The sequence below is a fragment of the Zophobas morio genome, unplaced genomic scaffold, assembly GCF_036711695.1.
Source record: "Zophobas morio isolate AGI-343-1 ecotype UQ-CSIRO unplaced genomic scaffold, CSIRO_AGI_Zmor_V1 ptg000008l, whole genome shotgun sequence".
NCBI classification, from domain to species: Eukaryota; Metazoa; Arthropoda; class Insecta; order Coleoptera; family Tenebrionidae; genus Zophobas; species Zophobas morio.
In genome coordinates this window covers 15,203,791-15,222,837 of record NW_026972113.1, presented here as the reverse complement: position 1 = coordinate 15,222,837, position 19,047 = coordinate 15,203,791, and the positions used below count along the sequence as shown (strand labels likewise).

The following is a 19,047-nucleotide window of genomic DNA, read 5'->3' as shown; positions in this document are numbered from 1 at the left end:
TTCGATTCTTTAATTTTACAATTTTTATATTTCATTTTACAATGCAATTTTTTCGATTTTCCGAATTTTAAATTTTTCAATTTTTCATTTTAATTAATCCATGTGTAATTTTTCGGTTACTTCGATTTTTCTATTTTTAAGCTTTTGAGTTTTTCTAATTTTCAATGTTTCGACGTTCAATTTTTCGTTTTTTCACTTTTTCGACTTTACATATTCTTTAGATTTGCAGTTTTTCGAGTGTTCAGTTTTAAAGATTTTAGTTTGTAATTTTTAAAGCTTTGAATTTTTCACTTTTTCGTTGCTTTAATTTTACGATTTTACGATGCAATTAATTTTTAGACTTTTCAATGCGTTTATTTTTCAATTTTCCAGCTTTTAAAATTTGTTTCGTTTATTCCATTAATTTTAATTTCTGGTTTTTAATTTTGCCATTTTTCAAACAAAAATGTTTCGATTTTCTAGCTTTTGAATTTTTCAGTTTTTCGTTGCTTCCGTTATTCCATATTTAATTTCCTGTTTTTAATGTTTCCATTTTTTCAATTTTTCTATTTTTCACGATTTTACAGTTTCTCGATTTTTAAACTTGCGAATTTTTCAATTTTACGATGCAAAGTTTAATCTTCCCGATTTTTAGATATTTTAATTTTAAAAGATTACAACTCCATCTGTTCGGTAGACGGCGTATAGTAATGAGGAAAAATGCCAGCAAATCGAGATGTTGAAGACAAGATCTTTCACAAGACCAGAAAGATTGGAAGAAATAAATTAAGAGTAAAAAAATATTTCTCCGACACAGAAGACATGAGGCAATATGAAGAAAAAGCAGACAAAAATAACGTTCTGAGTATAACATAATCGGAAAGATGTGAATACCCATCGCGGTGTGCTATTACGCACCTGTTCCATCTCCCCAAACCAATAAAGTGTACAAAGGCCCATTTCGCGATTTCCTTTGTACATTTCGATATGTGCAGTTCGCGGCTCCTCGATTCGAATACGGTGCAGGTGTAACAGGTCTATAATGAATCTTTTATGTGCGATAATGGGAAACATTTCAAACCGTATTTCAAATTAACGTTAATAATGGGACATTTGTTAGAAAATGAGGAGACAATTTTCTCTATTGAAACGTATACAACTGTCCGCGTTAGTTTCGGTTTATTATAGATTTGTTAAAGTGGCATAAAAATAATGATAATGATTGTAATCGCACAATTACGTCGACTAAAATGGCAGGAGAATGGACTTTTCACACGTGATGAGAGAACGGCGAACTTGTTTGCTACTGTTACGAGAATTATCCCATCAAAGATACTCACTCGTGGAGGGCCAACTTCTTGTTGAGTCTCCGCGGTCGGACCGACTCCATCTGCCCCCTCACCACTTTAGCGACGCCGCTCGGGGTCTCCTTGAGCCCGAAACTCGTCACGTAGTGCCCCAGATTGAGGTTCTTGAAGCTGAAAATGTCCCGCATTTTCCCTGGGTAGGTGTTGTAGAACCTCGACCACGACGAGTACGCTACAAAAAAATAAAATACGTCAGTCATAGTTGGAAAAATCGAACGACCATCAATAACCCGTCGACGCCCACCCCCTCCCGCCCATAAAACGATACATTTAAGTCATACAAAACTGAGTTTAGATGCACAATAAGAACGAAAGAGGCTGTGGATGTGTTATAGAACCGGAACCGGCTGACCGTGACTGACGAGCGTCCATTTTACGTTGATCCGTTGACAAGTAAAAGTGCGTTTCTGTGTACGCACCACCGCCTCACCACCACGCCACCACGGTAATCAGTCAAACGGACGTCCATTTGATAAAATGCGGACACTAATCAGTGGCGGAAATGATAGATTATCGAGACAATTAAAATCGTGTATTAATCATGGGGTTATGTAAGGGTTAGGGTTAAGTGGTGAGAATGAAAGCGTTTTCTCTCAAAACTAAGTGTGTCATTATCAATTTGTACTAGTTTTTCTTTTTTTTTTTAAATGCAATAAAAAAGTAAAAAAATGGATTTAATTTTTTTGACACTTGATGACGTCATTTTAAAATTTTGCGAAGTTCTAATTTAATCAAAACGTGTATAAAAAGAAAAAATATCACCTAAAACACACAGTATATGTGCTTCTTTACCTCTACGTCAACAACAAAATCGGTATATTATTAAAAAGTAAAATGTTTGTCAGTTAAGAATGCGAAAAGATAAAAAGAATTCAAAAGGAAAGTGTTAAACGAAAACGAATACTGAAAGAAAAATTAGTTAAAGAAATACACAGGAAAGTAATATAAAATTAAAAAAAAAATTGCACAAAAGAGTACTTTTTATTTCTTATACTAAAAATTTAATGAAAGCCGATGCTCAAACATATTTTTACAAGAATTAATTAAGTAATATTAATGCAATTTTTATTTTTTCGATGATTTTATTTTTCAATTTTCTAGCTTTTGAAATTTTCAGTTTTTCGTTTCCTCCATTAATTTTTATTTCTCGTTTTTAATTTGTCCATTTTTCAATCATTGGATACACATTTTTTCAAAAGTTCAATTTTAACTGTTCGAATTTTTCCATATCACAATTTTTTAATTTCTCGATTTTTTACTTTGGAATTTTTCAAATGTTCAATGTCAACTGTTCCTATTTTTCCATATTACAGTTTTTGAATTTTTCGATTTTTCATTCCTAGAATTTTTCAATTTTTTGATTTATAAATTATCTTACGTAATTTTTCGATGTTTAAGTGTCTAGATTTATAATTTTCAGATTTACATTTTTTCGAATGTCCAGTTTTCAGTTTTTGATTTTTAAACTTTCGAATTTTTCAATTTTGAAACTTTTTCAGGTGCACAAAGCAATTTTTCGACTTTTCGATTATTTTATTTTTAAATTTTTTAATATTTTATTCTTTCAATTCTTTTTTCATTTCTCCAATTTTTCGATTTTTCTATTTTTTTAAACCTTTGGGTTTTTCGAATTTTCGATGTCGCGATTTTTAAATTTTCGTTTTTTTAAATTTCCTGACTTTTCCATTTTAGAAATTTCAATTAGGTATTCGTTTCTCCAATTTTTGGATTTTTAGTTTTTGATTTTTAAAGTTTCGAATTTTTCTATTTTCCGTTGCTCTAATTTTAAAGTTTTAAGATGCAATTTTTGGACTCTCCGATGTTTTTATTTTTTTTTTTTTTGATATTTTAATCTTTTATTTCTATCATTATTCGATTTTTAATTTTTCGTTTTTAATTTTTTAATCATTGAATTTACAATTTTTCAAGTGATCAATTTAAATTTTTCAATTTTTTTACTTTGGAATGTTTCAAATTTTGAATTTTTCATTCTTAGAATTATCCTGTTATAAAGGCGAAACAATTCCTGTTTTTCAAAAAAGATAAATAAAATGTTCCACCTTAATTTTTTTCAAAATAGGTATTTATGGATTTTAATTAAGTACTTTTAATTTTTTTTTATTTTTCAGCTTCCGAATTTTGCAATTCATCATTTACTCGATTATTAGTTTCTCGTTTTTAATCTTGCCATTTTTCAATCATTCGATTTGAAATTTTCAAGTGTTCCATTTTCACTTATTAAATTTTTGGAATTTTCAACTTTTGAATTCTTTAATTTTCCATTTTTTTTAGTTTTTCGAATTTTCAAATTTTCAATTTTACAATTTTTCATTTACTGAATTTTTTGAATTGGAATTTTCAAATTTCTCAGTTACTCGATTTTTCTATTTTTTCAAGTTTTTAATTTTTTAATTTCTCGATTTTCTACTTAGGAATTTTTCAAATGTTCAATTTCAACTGTTCCTATATTTCCATATTACAGCTTTTTCATTCTTCGAATTTTTCAATTTTTCGATGTTTAAGTTTTTAGATTTTTAATTTTCAGATTTACATTTTTTCGAATGTCCAGTTTTCAGTTTTTAATTTTTAAACTTTTGAACTTTTCAATTTTGAAATTTTTTCAGGTGCACAAAGCAATTTTTCGACTTTTCGATTATTTTATTCGTTTTTAATTTTTTTAATCATTGGATTTACAATTTTTCAAGTGATCAATTTAAAAAATGTTTCAATTTTTTTTTACTTAAGAATGTTTCAAGTTTTGAATTTTTCATTCTTAGAATTATCCCGTTATAAAGGCGAAACAATTCAAGTTTTTCAAAAAAGAAAAATAAAATGTTCCACCTTAATTTTTTTCAAAATAGGTATTTATGGATTTTAATTAAGTACTTTTAATTTTTTTTTTTATTTTTCAGCTTCTGAATTTTGCAATTCTTCTTCATTTACTCGATTATTAATTTCTCGTTCTTAATCTTTCTATTTTTCATTCATTCGATTTGAAATTCTCAAGTGTTCCATTTTCAGTTATTAAATTTTTCGAATTTTCAACTTTTGAATTCTTTAATTTTCCATTTTTTTTTAGTTTTTCGAATTTTCAAATTTTCAATTTTACAATTTTTCATTTACTGAATTTTTTGAATTGGAATTTTCAGACTTCTCAGTTTCTCGATTTTTGATTTTTCGCGTTTTCGAATTTTCAGGTTCGTAATTTTCAATTCATCAATATTTCAGTTTTCGATTTCTAATTTTTCGATTTGACGATATTTTGATTTGCAATATTTCAAGTGTTCTATTTTCGATCATTAATTTTTTCGAATTTTCGACTTACGAATTTTTCAATTTTTTATTTCTCGTTTTTAATCTTTTCATTTTTCAATCACGCGCTTTGCGATTTTTCAAGTGTTCTATTTTAAATTTTTCGAATTTTCACATCATCAATTTTCTAATTTTTCATTTACTGAATTTTTTGAATTGGAATTTTCAGGCTTCTCAGTTCCTCGATTTTGGATTTTTCGCGTTTTCGATTTTTCAGGTTCTTGATTTCTAATTTTTCGATTTGTCGATATTTTGATTTGCAATATTTTTCGAATTTTCAATTTTTGAATTTTTCGCCTTTTCATTTTTTTCTTTTTCAAATCACACTCTCAAAAAAAAATATACTCGTATTCGCTCAATTTTAAATTTTTCAGCTTTTGAATTTTTTAATTTTTCGTTTGTTCAGTTATTCGATTTTAATCTTTCCACTTTTCAATCATTTAATTTTCAATTTTTCAAAAATTCCATTTTCAATCATTAAATTTTTCGAAATTTTCGACTTTTCGGTTTCTCAATTTTTAGTTCTTCAATATTTTAGTTTCCCGATTTCTAATTTTTGGATTTGTCGGTATTTCGCTTGTAATATTTTTCAAGTTTTCTATTTTCAACTTGAAATTTTTTTGGATTTTCAACATTTGAATTTTTAAATTTTCATTTCATTGAAAACGTTTTAAAATCGAATACGTAATTGGATTTTTTTTTTAATTATTATCATTATTACATATTTAAAATAAAAACTACAAAAGTTACCAAATCAAAAATTGAAGAACTGAAAAATTGAAAACCAAAAAATCGCAAATAAAATAATAAAATCACGAGATTGTAAAACGAAAAATTGAAAAAATGAAGAATATAAACGAAATGAAAAGTTGCAAAATCTGAAAATTGAAACATCTAACATTTAGAAAATGTGAAAACTTAAATAGTTGCATATCGTCATAATGAAGAAACAAAAAAAAATAAAAACTGATAAATCGCTAATCGAAAAATTATAATTATAACATTAGAACATTGAAAAACCGAAAAATTGAAAAATCGAAAGACTGAAAAATTAAAAATTGAAAACTCGTGAAACTTGGAATCGAAACATTGCAAAATCGAAAGACATCCAAAAGTTGGAAAAAACTCGAAATTTACATGTCGTAAAATTGAAGAAACGAAAAAAAATGAAAATATAAAAATTTACAAATCGAAAAATTGAAGAAATGGGAAGTTGAAAAAATTGAAATTGAAAGAACAAGAAATTATAAAATTAGGACACTAATCGACAAATTATAAAAATTATCACACCAAAAAACCAAAACGAATAATTGCAAATCGAAAATTTGAAGAAATAATAAACTGACGAACTAAAAAATTGAAAAATTAGAAACGAAAGTTTTTTGATTTCTCAGTTTCTCGACTAAATGCAATTTTTCATTTGTTTAATTTTCTATTTTTAAATTTTTAGATATTTTACCTTTTACATTTTTCAACTCTTCATTTCTTCAATGATTCGATTTGCAATTTTCAAGTGTCCAATTTTCAGTTTTTTATTTTTTGGTTTTTTCAATGTTTCGATTTTCAGTTTCTCGAGTTTTGAACTTTTGCATTTTTCTAATTTTGGAGATTTAGAATTTTGAATTTTTTGATGTATCAATTATTTTACAATGCAATTTTTCGACTTTTTAATTTTAGAGATTTTAATTATTCGTTTCTTCAATTTTGGGATTTTTCATTTTTGGATTTGCAATTTTTCGAGTGTTCAATTTTAACGTTTTCAGTTCTTCTAAACTTTTGAATCTCTCAATTTTTCATTTTTTCAATTTTCCGATTTTTCTCGTATTTAATTTTTATATTTTTTAATCATTCGATTTTCAACTTTTGAAGTGTTTAATTTAAAATTTTGCAATTTTTCGAAATTTCAATTTTTCAATTTTTCTCGATTTCTTAATTTTTAATTTTTCGTTTTTTCACGTTTTAAATTTTTAGTTTTTTCAATCTTAGGATTTTTCGATTTATCAATTTTACAAAGCAATTTTTTAATGTTTTGTTTCTTTAATTCAAAGATTTTACAATTTTTCGATTTTTTTTCTTGCGTTTTTCGATTTTTGAGGTTTTGAATTTTTTAATTTTTCCATTTTTCTATCATTCGATTTTCAATTTTTCAAGTGTTCAATTATAAATTTTTCAATTTTTCGTTTTTTCTGTTTCCAATTTCCAGATTTTTAGTTTTTCGTTTTTTCGGTTTTCCAATTTTAAAGTTTTGAATTTTTAAAACCTATTATTTTTCGATTTATCAATTTTACAACGCAATTTTTCGATTTTTAAATTTTTGAATTTTTAAAATTTCTGAATTTTCGATTTTTGTCTCTTTGGATGTTTCAATTTTTCGATTTATCAATTTGGCAATGCAATTTTTCAGTTTTCAGTGTTCAGTTTTAAACTTTTCAGTTTCGCATTTTTAAAGTTCCGAAAATTTGAAGAAATAATAAACCGACGAACTAAAAAATTGAAAAATTGAAGTCGAATGAACGAAAAAGTTTTTAAAATCGAATGCTTCAATTTTTTTTTTAAATATCATTATAACATATTTAAAATGAAAACTAGAACATTGCAAATCAAAAATTAAGAACCGAAAAATTGAAAATCGCAAATAAAACAATAAATTCGGAACATTGAAAAACTGAAAAATTGCAACAGATGAAAGTTTGAAGAAACAAAAAAAATTAAAAAGCGAAAAATTGCGAAACGGAAAATTGAAAAACAAAAAAAAATTAAATCTAAACAATGAAAAATCGAATTATTGAAAAAATAAAGAAAATAAAAAACCGAAACGAAAAATTGCAAATCGAAAAATGATAAAATCAACTGAAAACCGAAAAATTAAAAAAATAAGGAAGAATAAAGACTAAAATGACAGATTGCAAATCGAAAAAATGAAGACATGAAAATTTGAAAAATCGAAAATTAAAATTCGAAAACTCGTAAAATTGATAATCGAAAAATTGAAAAATTTAAAAATGAAAACTCAAAATTTACATGGCCTAAAATTGAAGAAACGAAAAAAAAATGAAAATAGGAAAATTTGCAGAGCGAAAAATTGAAAAAATGGAAAGTTGAAAAAATTGAAATTGACAAAACAGGAAATTATAAAATTATACATTGAAAAATCGAGAAATTATAAAAATTATGAAAATAAAAAACCAAAATGAATAATTACGAAACGAAAATTTGAAGAAACGAAAAACTGACGAATCAGAAAAGTGAAGTTTTAGTTTCTCGTTTTTAATCTTTACATTTTTCAATCATTCGATTTGCAAATTTTCAAGAATCCCCTTTTCAATTATCAATTTTTTTAAATTTTCAACTGTTGAATTTTTCAATTTTTCATTTCTTCAAGTTTTCAAATTGGAATTTTTCATCTTTTCGGGTCCTTGATTTTTTATTTTTCGTGTTTACGATTTTTAATTTTTCTTTTCCCGATTTGTAATTTTTAGATTTTTCATTCTTTCGACGACCTGAGAACGTGACGTGACCTGATATAACGTGACGTGACGTGACGTGACGTGACGTGACGAGACTTGACATATCGTGACGTGACTTGACACGACGTGACTTGACATGACGTGACATGACATGACGTGATCTAAAAATCGAACAATCTAAAAGTCGAAAAATCAAGAAATCGAAAAATCCAGAAATCAAAAAATTGAAAATTTTGGAAACGCCAAAAATTGAATTGAAAAATCGAGAAATCGAAAGATCTAAAATTTAAAAAACCGAAAAATTGAAAAAATCTAAGATTTAAAAAATTGAGAAGTCAAGATTCCAGAAATGGGAAAAATAAAAAATCGAACAAGATAAGAGTTCAAAAATCAAGAAATAGAAAAATTGAAAAAGTAAAAAACAGAAAATCGAAACGAAATATCGAAAAATAGAAGAATCGAAAAGCAAAAAATTTTAAAAACTGAAAGATTGAAAAATCAAAGTATTAAAACATTGAAAAATCTAAAATTTAAAAATTCTAAAAAATTAGACAAAAGAAAAATCGAGAAATCGAAAAAGCTGAAATTTAAAAAACCGAAAAATTGAAAAATCGACAAATAAAACATTAAAAATCGAAAAATTTAAAATTCAAAACACCGAAACGAAAATTTGAAAAATCAAAATACTGAAAATCCCCAAAATTGAAACATCGAAAAATTGCAAAAACTGAAAAAAAGATAAATCGAGAAATGGGAAAATCAATCAATCGAAATTTACATGGCCTAAAATTGAAGAAACGGAAAATAATGAAAATAGGAAAATTTGCACAGCGAAAAATTGAAAAAATGGAAAGTTGAAAAAATTTAAATTGAAAAAACAAGAAATTATAAAATTAGAACATCGAAAAATCGACGAATTATAAAAATTATGAAAATAAAACCAAAATGAATAATTACGAATCGAAAATTTGAAGAAGTGAAAAACTGACGAATCAAAAATTGAAAAATAAAAGAAAAAAACTGAAGGCCAATATTTAAAATGAAAACTAGAAAAATTAAAAGTTAAAAATTTAAGAAACGAAAAATTGAAAAATCGAGAAGTGAGAGTTTCCCTTTCAATTATCAAATTTTTTTAATTTTCAACTATTGAATTTTTCAATTTTTCACATTGGAATTTTCCGTCTTTTCAGCTCCTCGATTTTTTATTTTTCGCGTTTTTATTTTTTAATTTTTCATTTCCAGATTTGTGATTTTTCAATGTTTCATTCTTTCAAGGAGCTCACATAACGTGACGTGATCTGATATGACCTGACGTGCCCTGACTTAACATTACGTGAGGCGACCTAACATGACGTCACCGGACATGACGTGACAGGCGTGACTTGACATGACGCGACTTGACATCACGTGACCTTACATGACCTGACATGACGCGACCTTACATGACGTGACCTGACATGTAGGGACAGGACCTTTTTCTCTTTGAAATAACCTTTTTTCTTTTTCAAATAATTACTTCAAAAAAATTAAATTCGTACGTTTAACGCTCGGCTCGACACATTTTTACGGGTTCAATTTTAAATTTTTAATTTTTTTTATTTTTCAATTTTGAACTTTCCAATTTTTCCTTTCTTCAATTATCCGATTTTTAGTTTCTCGTTATTAATCTTTACATTTTTCAATCATTCGATTTGCAAATTTTTCAAATTAGAATTTTCCATCTTTTCAGGTCCTCAATTTTTTATTTTTCGCGTTTTCGATTTTTAATTTTTCATTCCCCGATTTGTAATTTTTAGATTTTTCACCCTTTGGACGACCTGCCATAACGTGATGTGACGTGACGTGACGTGACATGTCGTGACGTGACATGTCGTGACGTGACATGTCGTGACGTGACTTTGGTGATTTATCTTCTTTGTCAAATAATAATAATAAAAAAATTAATTCTCGGCTGCGCCTCGAGCGAGAAACTACGTACAGGTGAACCTAAACACCCAGAAGCAATCGAAAAAGCGACATTTGTATTCTACAAGCTACGCAATGTCGAAAAATTCGTCAAAGTGACAATATAATGCGGTAAAAGCTAAGTTTAACAAAAAATTCAATAGATATAATGACCTCGATCAGGTCTTTTTTTGCTTACCGAAACAAGCCAAACGGTGGAGGTCCTTATTTTTGGAGAGGGCGGTTTCATAGTGCCGCTGTAGCGCGGTGGCGGCCTTCTCCTCTTCCGGTTCCTCCATTACAACGCAAAGATGACGTAGGAAGTCAGCAGGATCGTGTTCTTTTAAACTAGAAATTAAAATAATCGGTGACAGAATATGAATAACCTTTCGCTCTTGATTGTTGTAACAATATTGTGTCACGACACGTTTTTACATATTTCGAATTTTTTCTAAATTAAAAATAGCGACGAGGTATTGTTAGTTGCAATTGACGTCTACTTAAGTAAACATGCCGTCATTAGCCCAAGGTAATAGCCCTTCTATAATACTTGCATTTGTAATAGTTTTTTTTTTAGAGTATAATTACCCTTTAACAAGCTCGCCCACACAATTCGTAACAATCTTGGCTCTGTATCTTCTATTTTCTCTTAAATGGGGACCAAATATTATGAAAAATCGAGACGCTTTCAGTTTAAGGACGCTGATGGCAGTATACAATTTGACGCAAGTGGTGCTAAATGCATTACTTTGTGCAAGGGTAATTTATATACACACTTTTAGTTAATTTAGTTGTTGTTTACGTTCAAGACTGTCAAAGTGGTTGCGAATGTTGGCATCGTCTGCAGCCCCCTAAACTCATCCGACAGTGCTACAGACATCGAAATCCGTAACATACACTACTACTACTTCCTTACAAAAATGTTAGACATTTTGGATACTGCAAGTATAATCAAACAAATTTACAAAAAATAACCCCCTTTTTCCAGATTTTTCTTGTTTTGCGAAAGAAAAATAGTCAAGTTTCGTTATTACATATGCACCACCATGTCATCATGATTGTAACTCCGTGGGCTACTTTTACGTACGCACCAGGTGGTGTTCTAATGTGGCTTGTTCTGTTTAACACTGTTGTTCATGTCGTTATGTACTTTTATTACTTTTTAAGTTTATTTGATGCCGCTAAAGCCCCTTGGTGGAAAAAGTACCTAACACAATTACAAATCGTAAGTATCAGTGTTGGAATTTTTGATAAAATTTATTAACTATATACTTGTAGTATCAACAGGTCACTATGTTCGTCGTTTTTTGCATTCAGTTTATTAATTGGGAATGTACGTATCCTAAGATTTTGTTGGTTTATTGCTTGTCGAATACGGGGCTCATGATTTATCTTTTCTGTGCGTTTTACGTAAAAAATTACGTACGTAAAGCAGATTCACGAACAAAGTAGTACCAAGGTTACAGAGTATTGTATGCTTGATTAAATAAATATTATTACACAAGGTATTTGTAGTTTTTTCGCTAAAAATTAATTTCATGCCAGAACTCTTTGTTCTATCCAATTAAATGGAAACTAAAACCATAAGTTGCCACTAAAACCAGTCATTTCCGGTGGAAGCTAGTTAACAGTAATGATATTAAATTTCTGACTTTTGCATTATTAAACGTAGACTGTTATATAAATAAAAACAACAAATATTATTTTCAGGGTGACCTTAGCACTCAACAGACAGACAGACGGAAAGGGAAAACGCATTTTTGGATTGAGTTTAATGAATCCAGATTTTTCGAAAAATTATAAGATTTGATTTTGTAACCCTTATAAGTTTGTTTTAAGTGAGATTTTCCAGTACGAAATACGGACCGACAGACAGACGGAAACGGGAGACCAGTTTTTTTGTACTTTGGGGGTCATGAAACGTCGAGGAAACATGAAAGTGGCAAGTCGCCCGATGGACTCGCTTACGCTCAGGAAGTGGAAAAAAGTAAGTATTTCGAATGTGCAGAAAATTTGGCTACTCTTAAAAAATAAATAATATGTGTAACGCTAAAAAAGTTTCCAAAATGTTCCTCATCTATCATATTTTTGAAAAATTTTCTTCTTTCAACAAATTTATTTTTATGCATCATATTAAATTTGAAAAGTTTCGTTCTGTGGACAGTTCAGCACTAAAATCTGTTAGGTTTAATATTAAATAAAATCAGAAGTCTCATCTTCTAATGAAAAAACTGAAAAATCGAAAAATTTAAAAACCGAAAAATTGAAATATCGAAAAAAGAATAATTTTAAAAACTTACAGATTGAGAATTTAAAATTCAAAAAATCGTAACGCAAAATTGAAAAATCTAGAAAGTTGAAAAATGAAAATCCTGAAAAATCGAAAAATTGCAAAAACTGAAAAAAGAGGAATCGAGAAGTCCAAAAAACGAGAAACGGGAAAATCAAAAATTGAAAATTCGATTGATTGTGAAATCAAAAACACGAAAATTTAGAAACGCCAAAAATTGAAAACTTGAAAAATAGAAAAATCGAGAAGTCAAAAGTCGAGAAATGGGAAAAATAAAAAAATCGAATAATCTAAAAGTCGAAAAATCAAGAAATTGAAAAACTAAATATTTGAATTGAAAAATCTAGAAATCAAAAGATACAAAATTTAAAACAGCAAAAAACCAAAAAAGTAAAAAACTGAAAAATCGATAAATAGAAACATAAAAATCGAAAAATTTAAAATTAAAAAAATCGAAACGAACAATTTAAAAATCAAAATACTGAAAAATCCCAAACCTAAAACATCGAGGAATTGGAAAATCGAGAATTCGAAAAGTCGAAAAATCGTTACGTAGAAAAATCGAAGAACAGAAAATTAAAAAAAAAGTTGAAAAATGAAAATCCTGAAAAATCGAAAAATTGCAAAAACTGAAAAAGAAGAGAAATCGAGAAGTACAAAAATCGAAAAATGACAAAAATTGAAAAATAGGAAAATCGAAGAATAGAAAAATCGAAAAATTGTCAAGTTGAAAATTTAAAAATTGAAAAAAGAAAAACCTGAAAAACCGAAAAATTGAAAAACTGAAAAATCGAACAACCTAAAAGTCGAAAAATCAGGAAATCGAAAAATTGAAAATTTTAGAAACGCCACAAATTGAATTGAAAAATCGAGAAATCGAAAGATCTAAAATTTAAAAAACCGAAAAATAAAATACCAAAAAACTGAATCATCGAGAAATCCAAACAGCAAAAAATTGAAAAAAATCTAAAATTAGTTTTGACAACTGATGAAGTCTCAGCTGAAGTGACAAATAACAATTTCCCATTAGTTCGTGAAGATGCTCACCACCCTTGCTTGGACATCAATTTATTTATCAAAGACCAATCAAGTAATCCATTTCCAAGAACATCGAACACAGTAAAATTTAATTTTCGTAAAGCAGATTTAGTAAGATTGTATAATGCCTTTATTGAAACTGACTGGTCAGAAGTTTTAGACACAGTGGATGTTGAGACAGCATGTTCTACTTTTTATGATATCAATCTTAAATTATTAAATGTTTATGTTCCGAAGTGTTCGTCATCAGCGAAGACATATTACCCTCCCTGGTTCACAAAAACGATTATATCCAGCATTAAAGAAAAACACAGGCTATGGAATCTCTATAGGAAAAGTAAATTGTTAACTTACTTGGATAGAATAAGAATTCTAAAATGCGACATACGACGTAATATTCGGCAAGCTTATAAAGTCTTCATCAGTGAGGCTGAAAATTCACTTCATAATGACCCAAAGAAGTTTTGGTCATTCGTAAATAAAAGGAGGAAAACTACTTGTGTTCCCAGTTGCATGACAGCTGGTGATGGTGTTATAATATCTAATCCGCAAGACATAGTGAACGCATTTGCATCACAATTCGCAAGTGTTTACACCAATGACAACCATAAACCCTGTGTTGCATCAAGTTGTAATAAAATTAACTGTGAATACTGCGGAAGCTGCCGATGCTCTTTAGTAAGTGATAATCCTATTTGTGATAATTCCATCTGTGATAATTCTGTCTGTGATAACAATCTCATATTCAACCTGCCTGTGATTAATGACTGTGATATTTTAAAAGCTGCGAAAAAAATTAAACCAAATTTCGTTTGTGGTCCAGATGATATACCGGCATTTTTAGTGATTGATTGTCTTCAGTATTTGTTAAAACCTTTATGTCATATATACAACTTAATTTTAAAGTCGTCTATTTATCCACAAATGTGGAAAGTCTCTCGTGTATTTCCTGTGTTTAAAGCTGGGGACAAAGCTAACATTGTAAATTACAGACCGATAGCACTTATATCGAACTATGCTAAATTATTTGAATGTATTATGTCAGACTTCCTGTATACCCACTGTATTTCAACAATTGCCTTAGAACAGCATGGATTTATAAAAGGAAGATCCACTCTCACCAATTTATGTGAATTCACCGAATACGTATCCTTGGCTTTAGATAATCGCTTTCAAGTTGATGCCATATACACTGATTTATCCAAAGCTTTTGATAGAGTAGATCATTGCATATTATTAAAAAAACTTGATACATTAGGAATATGTCATCAGCTAGTAATGATTTTTAGAAATCTCCTGTTTGGTAGGGAACAATTTGTTGAAATTCATGGAGTCCAGTCAACATTATTTCCTGTTAACAGCGGAGTTACTCAAGGTTCAAACCTAGGCCCGCTGTTATTTACTGTTTTCTTCAATGATGTCCTAAATGTTATTAGTTGTAGAGCGTTTATATATGCCGATGATTTAAAAATAGCTAAAGTAATAAAAACGAACAGAGATTGTTTAGTTTTACAAGATAATGTAGATAAATTAGCGCTGTGGTGTGAACAGAATAAGTTAAGCCTTAATAAAAAAAAATGTAGAAAAATTACATTCTCCAGGAAAGACACTAATTTTAATTTTTATTACAATATTAATGGAACTTTGCTAGAAAACTGTAATCAAATACGCGATTTAGGCATAATTGTAGACTCTGCATTGTCATTTGTTCCTCATATCATTGATATAACAAATTCAGCTATCAAAACACTTGGCTTCATCTGTAGAAATACTAAAGAATTTAATAATATTTTATGTATTAAACAGCTTTATTATAGTCTAGTTAGGTCAAAATTAGAATACTGTTCTATAATTTGGAGACCTCATCACCAAATTTATATTAATATTATAGAAAACGTTAACAGGAAATTTGCTAAGTATCTGTATTTTAAAATGTTCAACTGTTATCCTGTTAGTCATTGTAACCAAAGAGCTCTTCTTAATATAGTGAATGAAAATTTTCTCGAGTATAGACGAAATATTGCTTGTTTTGTATTTTTGCAGAAATTGGTGCGTGGTGATATATTCTGTCCAGCGTTACTAAATAATATTAACTTTTGTGTTCCTCGTTTATTGTGCAGAAATCCATCCACTTTTTACTATCAAATTCCAAATTCTTATCATCACTTTAATAGCCCCTTAATTACATGTTTTAGACTTTATAATAACTATACTTTAGACGATAGCATTGATATTTTTCACGCTAATTTTAATAAAGCATCTTTCAAAAAAAAGTTATTAGCACGATATGCACAATAATATATGTACATAATATTTGTTCTGATGTTAGATTTATTTTTTTTTTTTAGATTTTTTTTAAATTGTAAGTTTAGTTTAAGCTGAATTTAATGTCTTTTTGTGTATACATGTCCACCATAGACTAACGTCTGTTGGAATGAATAAACGTATTATTATTATTATTATTAAAATTTAAAAAATCGAAAAATTGAAAAAGTAAAAGAAAATCGAAACGAAATACGAAAAATTGAAGAATCGAAAGGCAAAAAATTTTAAAAACTGAGAGATTGAGAAATCAAAACATCAAAACATTGAAAAATCTAAAATTTAAAAATTCGAAAAATTACACAAAAGAAAAATCGAGAAATCGAAAAAACGGAAATTTAAAAAACCGAAAAATTGGAAAATCGACAAATAGAAACATAAGAATCGAAAAATTTAAAATTCAGAACACCGAAACGAAAATTTGAAAAATCAAAATACTGAAAAACCCCAAAATTGAAACATCGAAAAACTGGAAAATCTAGAAATCGAAAATTCGAAAAATCGGAGAGCCGAAAATTTAGAAAGTTGAAAAATCAAAAACCCGAAAAATCGAAAAATAGCAAAAACTGAAAAAAAAGAGAAATCGAAAACTCGAAAATTTAGAAATGCCAAAAATTGAAAAATGGGAAAATCGAAAAATTGAAAAATCGAGAAATCGAAACATCGTCAAGCCGAAAATTTAAAAAATGAAAAATTGAAAACCTGAAAAACCGAAAAATCGATAAGTCAAAGTTCCAGAAATGGGAAAAACCAAAAAATCGAACAATCTAAAAATCGAAAAATCAAGAAATCGAAAGATCTAAAATTTAGAAAAACGAAAAATAAAATACCAAAAAAATTGAAAAATCTAAAATTTAAAAAATCGAAAAATTGAAACAGTAAAAAACCGAAAATCGAAACGAAATGTCGAAAAATTGAAGAATCGAAAAGCAAAAACTTTTAAAACCTGAAAAATCAAAATATTAAAACACTGAAAAATCAAAAATTTAAAAATTTGAAAAACTGGACAAAAGAAAAATCGAGAAATCAAAAACGCTGAAATTTAAAAAATCGAAAAATTGAGAAATCGACAAAAAGAAACAAAAAATCGAAACGAAAAACTGAAAAATCGAAATTCTGAAAAACCCCAAAACTGAAACATCGAAAAATTGGAAAATCTAGAAATTGAAAAGTCGAAAAATCGTCACGTAGGAAAATCGAAGAACCGAAAATTTAGAAACTTGAAAAATCAACAACCTGAAAATTCGAAAAATTGCAAAAACTGAAAAAAAGCGAAATCGGAGAAGTTCAAAAATCGAGAAATGGGAAAATCAAAAATCGAAAAATTGAGAAACAGAAAACTCGACAATCTAGAAATGCCAAAAATCGAAAAATAGACAAATCGAAGAACTGAAAAATCGAGAAAATGAAAAACTGGAAAAATCGAGAAGTCAAAATTCCAGAAATAGGAAAAACCAAAAAATCGAACAATCTAAAAGTCGAAAAATCAAGAAATCGAAAGATCTAGAATTTAGAAAACCGAAAAATAAAATACAAAAAAACTGAAAAATCTAAAATTTAAAAAATTGAAAAAGTAAAAAACAGAAAATCGAAACGAAATACGAAAAATTGAAGAATCGAAAGGCAAAACATTTTAAAAACTGAGAGATGGAGAAATCAAAACATCAAAACATTGAAAAATCTAAAATTTAAAAATTCGAAAAATTAGACAAAAGAAAAATCGAGAAATCGAAAAAACGGAAATTTAAAAAACCGAAAAATTTTAAATTCAGAACACCGAAACGAAAATTTGAAAAATCAAAATACTGAAAAACCCCGAAATTGAAACATCGAAAAATAGGAAAATCTAGAAATCGAAAATTCGAGAAAGGTGAAAAATCAAAAACCTGAAAAATCGAAAAATTGCAAAAACTGAAAAAAAGATAAATCGAGAAATGGGAAAATAAAAAATCGAAAAATCAATTAATTGAGAAATCGAAAACTCGAAAATTTAGAAATGCCAAAAATTGAAAAATAAGCAAATCGAGAAATTAAAAAATCGTCAAGTCGAAAATTTCAAAATTTCAAAATCAAACACCTGAAAAACCGAAAAATTGAAAAACTGTAAAATCGATAAGTCAAAATTCCAGAAATAGGAAAAACCAAAAAATCGACCGATCTAAAATTCGAAAAATCAAGAAATCGAAAAATCTAAGATTTAAAAAACCGAAAAATAAAATACCAAAAAATTGAAAAAAATCTAAAATTTAAAAAATCGAGAAATTAGACAAAAGAAAAATCGAGAAATCGAAAAAGCTAAAATTTAAAAAACTGAAAAATGGAAAAATTGATGAATAGAAACATAAAAAACCGAAAAATTTAAAATTCGAAAAACCGAAACGAAAATTTGAAAAATCAAAATCCTGAAAAATCGAAAAATTGCAAAAACTGAAAAAGAAAAATCGATAAATACAAAAATCAAGAAATCGGAAATTAAAAAATTTAGAAATGCCAAAAATTGAAAAATAGGAAAATCGAAGAATTGAAAAATCGAAAAGTTATCAAGTCGAAAATTGAAAAATTAAAAACCTGAAAAACCGAAAAATTGAAACATCGAGAAGTCAAAATTCCAGAAATGGGAAAAACCAAAATATCGAAGAATCTAAAAGTCGAAAAATCAAGAATCCGAAAGATCTAAAATTTAGAAAATCGAAAGGCAAAAAATTTTAAAAACTGAAAAATTGATAAATCAAAATATTAAAACATTAAAAAATCTAAAATTTAAAAATTCGAAAAATTAGACAAAAGAAAAATCCAGAAATCAAAAAAGCTGAAATTTAAAAAATCGAAAAATCGACAAATAGAAACAAAAAATCGAAACGAAAAATTGAAAAATCGAAATTCTGAAAAATCCCAAAATTGAAACATCGAAAAATTGGAAAATCTCAAAATCGAAAAATCGTCAAGCCGAAAATTTAAAAAAGGAAAAATCAAAAACCTGAAAAACTGAAAAATCGATAAGTCAAAATTACAGAAATGGGGAAAACCAAAAAATCGAACAATCTAAAAGTCGAAAAATCAAGAAATCGAAAAATCTAAAATTTAGAAAACCGAAAAATTGAAAAAGTAAAAAAACCGAAAATCGAAACGAAATATCGAAAAATTGAAGAATCGAAAGGCAAAAAATTTTAAAAATTGAAAGATTGAAAAATCAAAATATTAAAACATTGAAAAATTTTAAATTTAAAAATTCGAAAAATTAGACAAAAGAAAAATCGGAAAATCAAAAACGCTGAAATTTAAAAAATCGAAAAATTGAGAAATCGACAAAAAGAAACAAAAAATCGAA

At 27.6% G+C, this 19,047-nt stretch overlaps 1 protein-coding gene and 1 long non-coding RNA gene across 2 annotated transcripts in view; one reads left to right on the top strand and one right to left on the bottom strand.

The window, feature by feature from the left end:
* The window catches only part of LOC135125452 (probable ATP-dependent RNA helicase CG8611), a 39,252-nt gene that overhangs the window by 9,319 nt on the left and 10,886 nt on the right, over positions 1–19,047 (bottom strand). Inside the window, exons 5-6 of the mRNA XM_064051089.1 lie at positions 10,269–10,417; positions 1,320–1,518 (exon numbers count right to left, since the gene is read on the bottom strand). Coding sequence (XP_063907159.1) covers positions 1,320–1,518; positions 10,269–10,417 — 348 coding nt within the window. The remainder of the gene's footprint in view (positions 1–1,319; positions 1,519–10,268; positions 10,418–19,047) is intronic.
* On the top strand, positions 10,729–11,555 carry LOC135125462 (uncharacterized). The gene is made up of 3 exons (XR_010279883.1): positions 10,729–10,828; positions 10,879–11,294; positions 11,348–11,555. It is a non-coding gene; the product is annotated as an uncharacterized LOC135125462 (long non-coding RNA).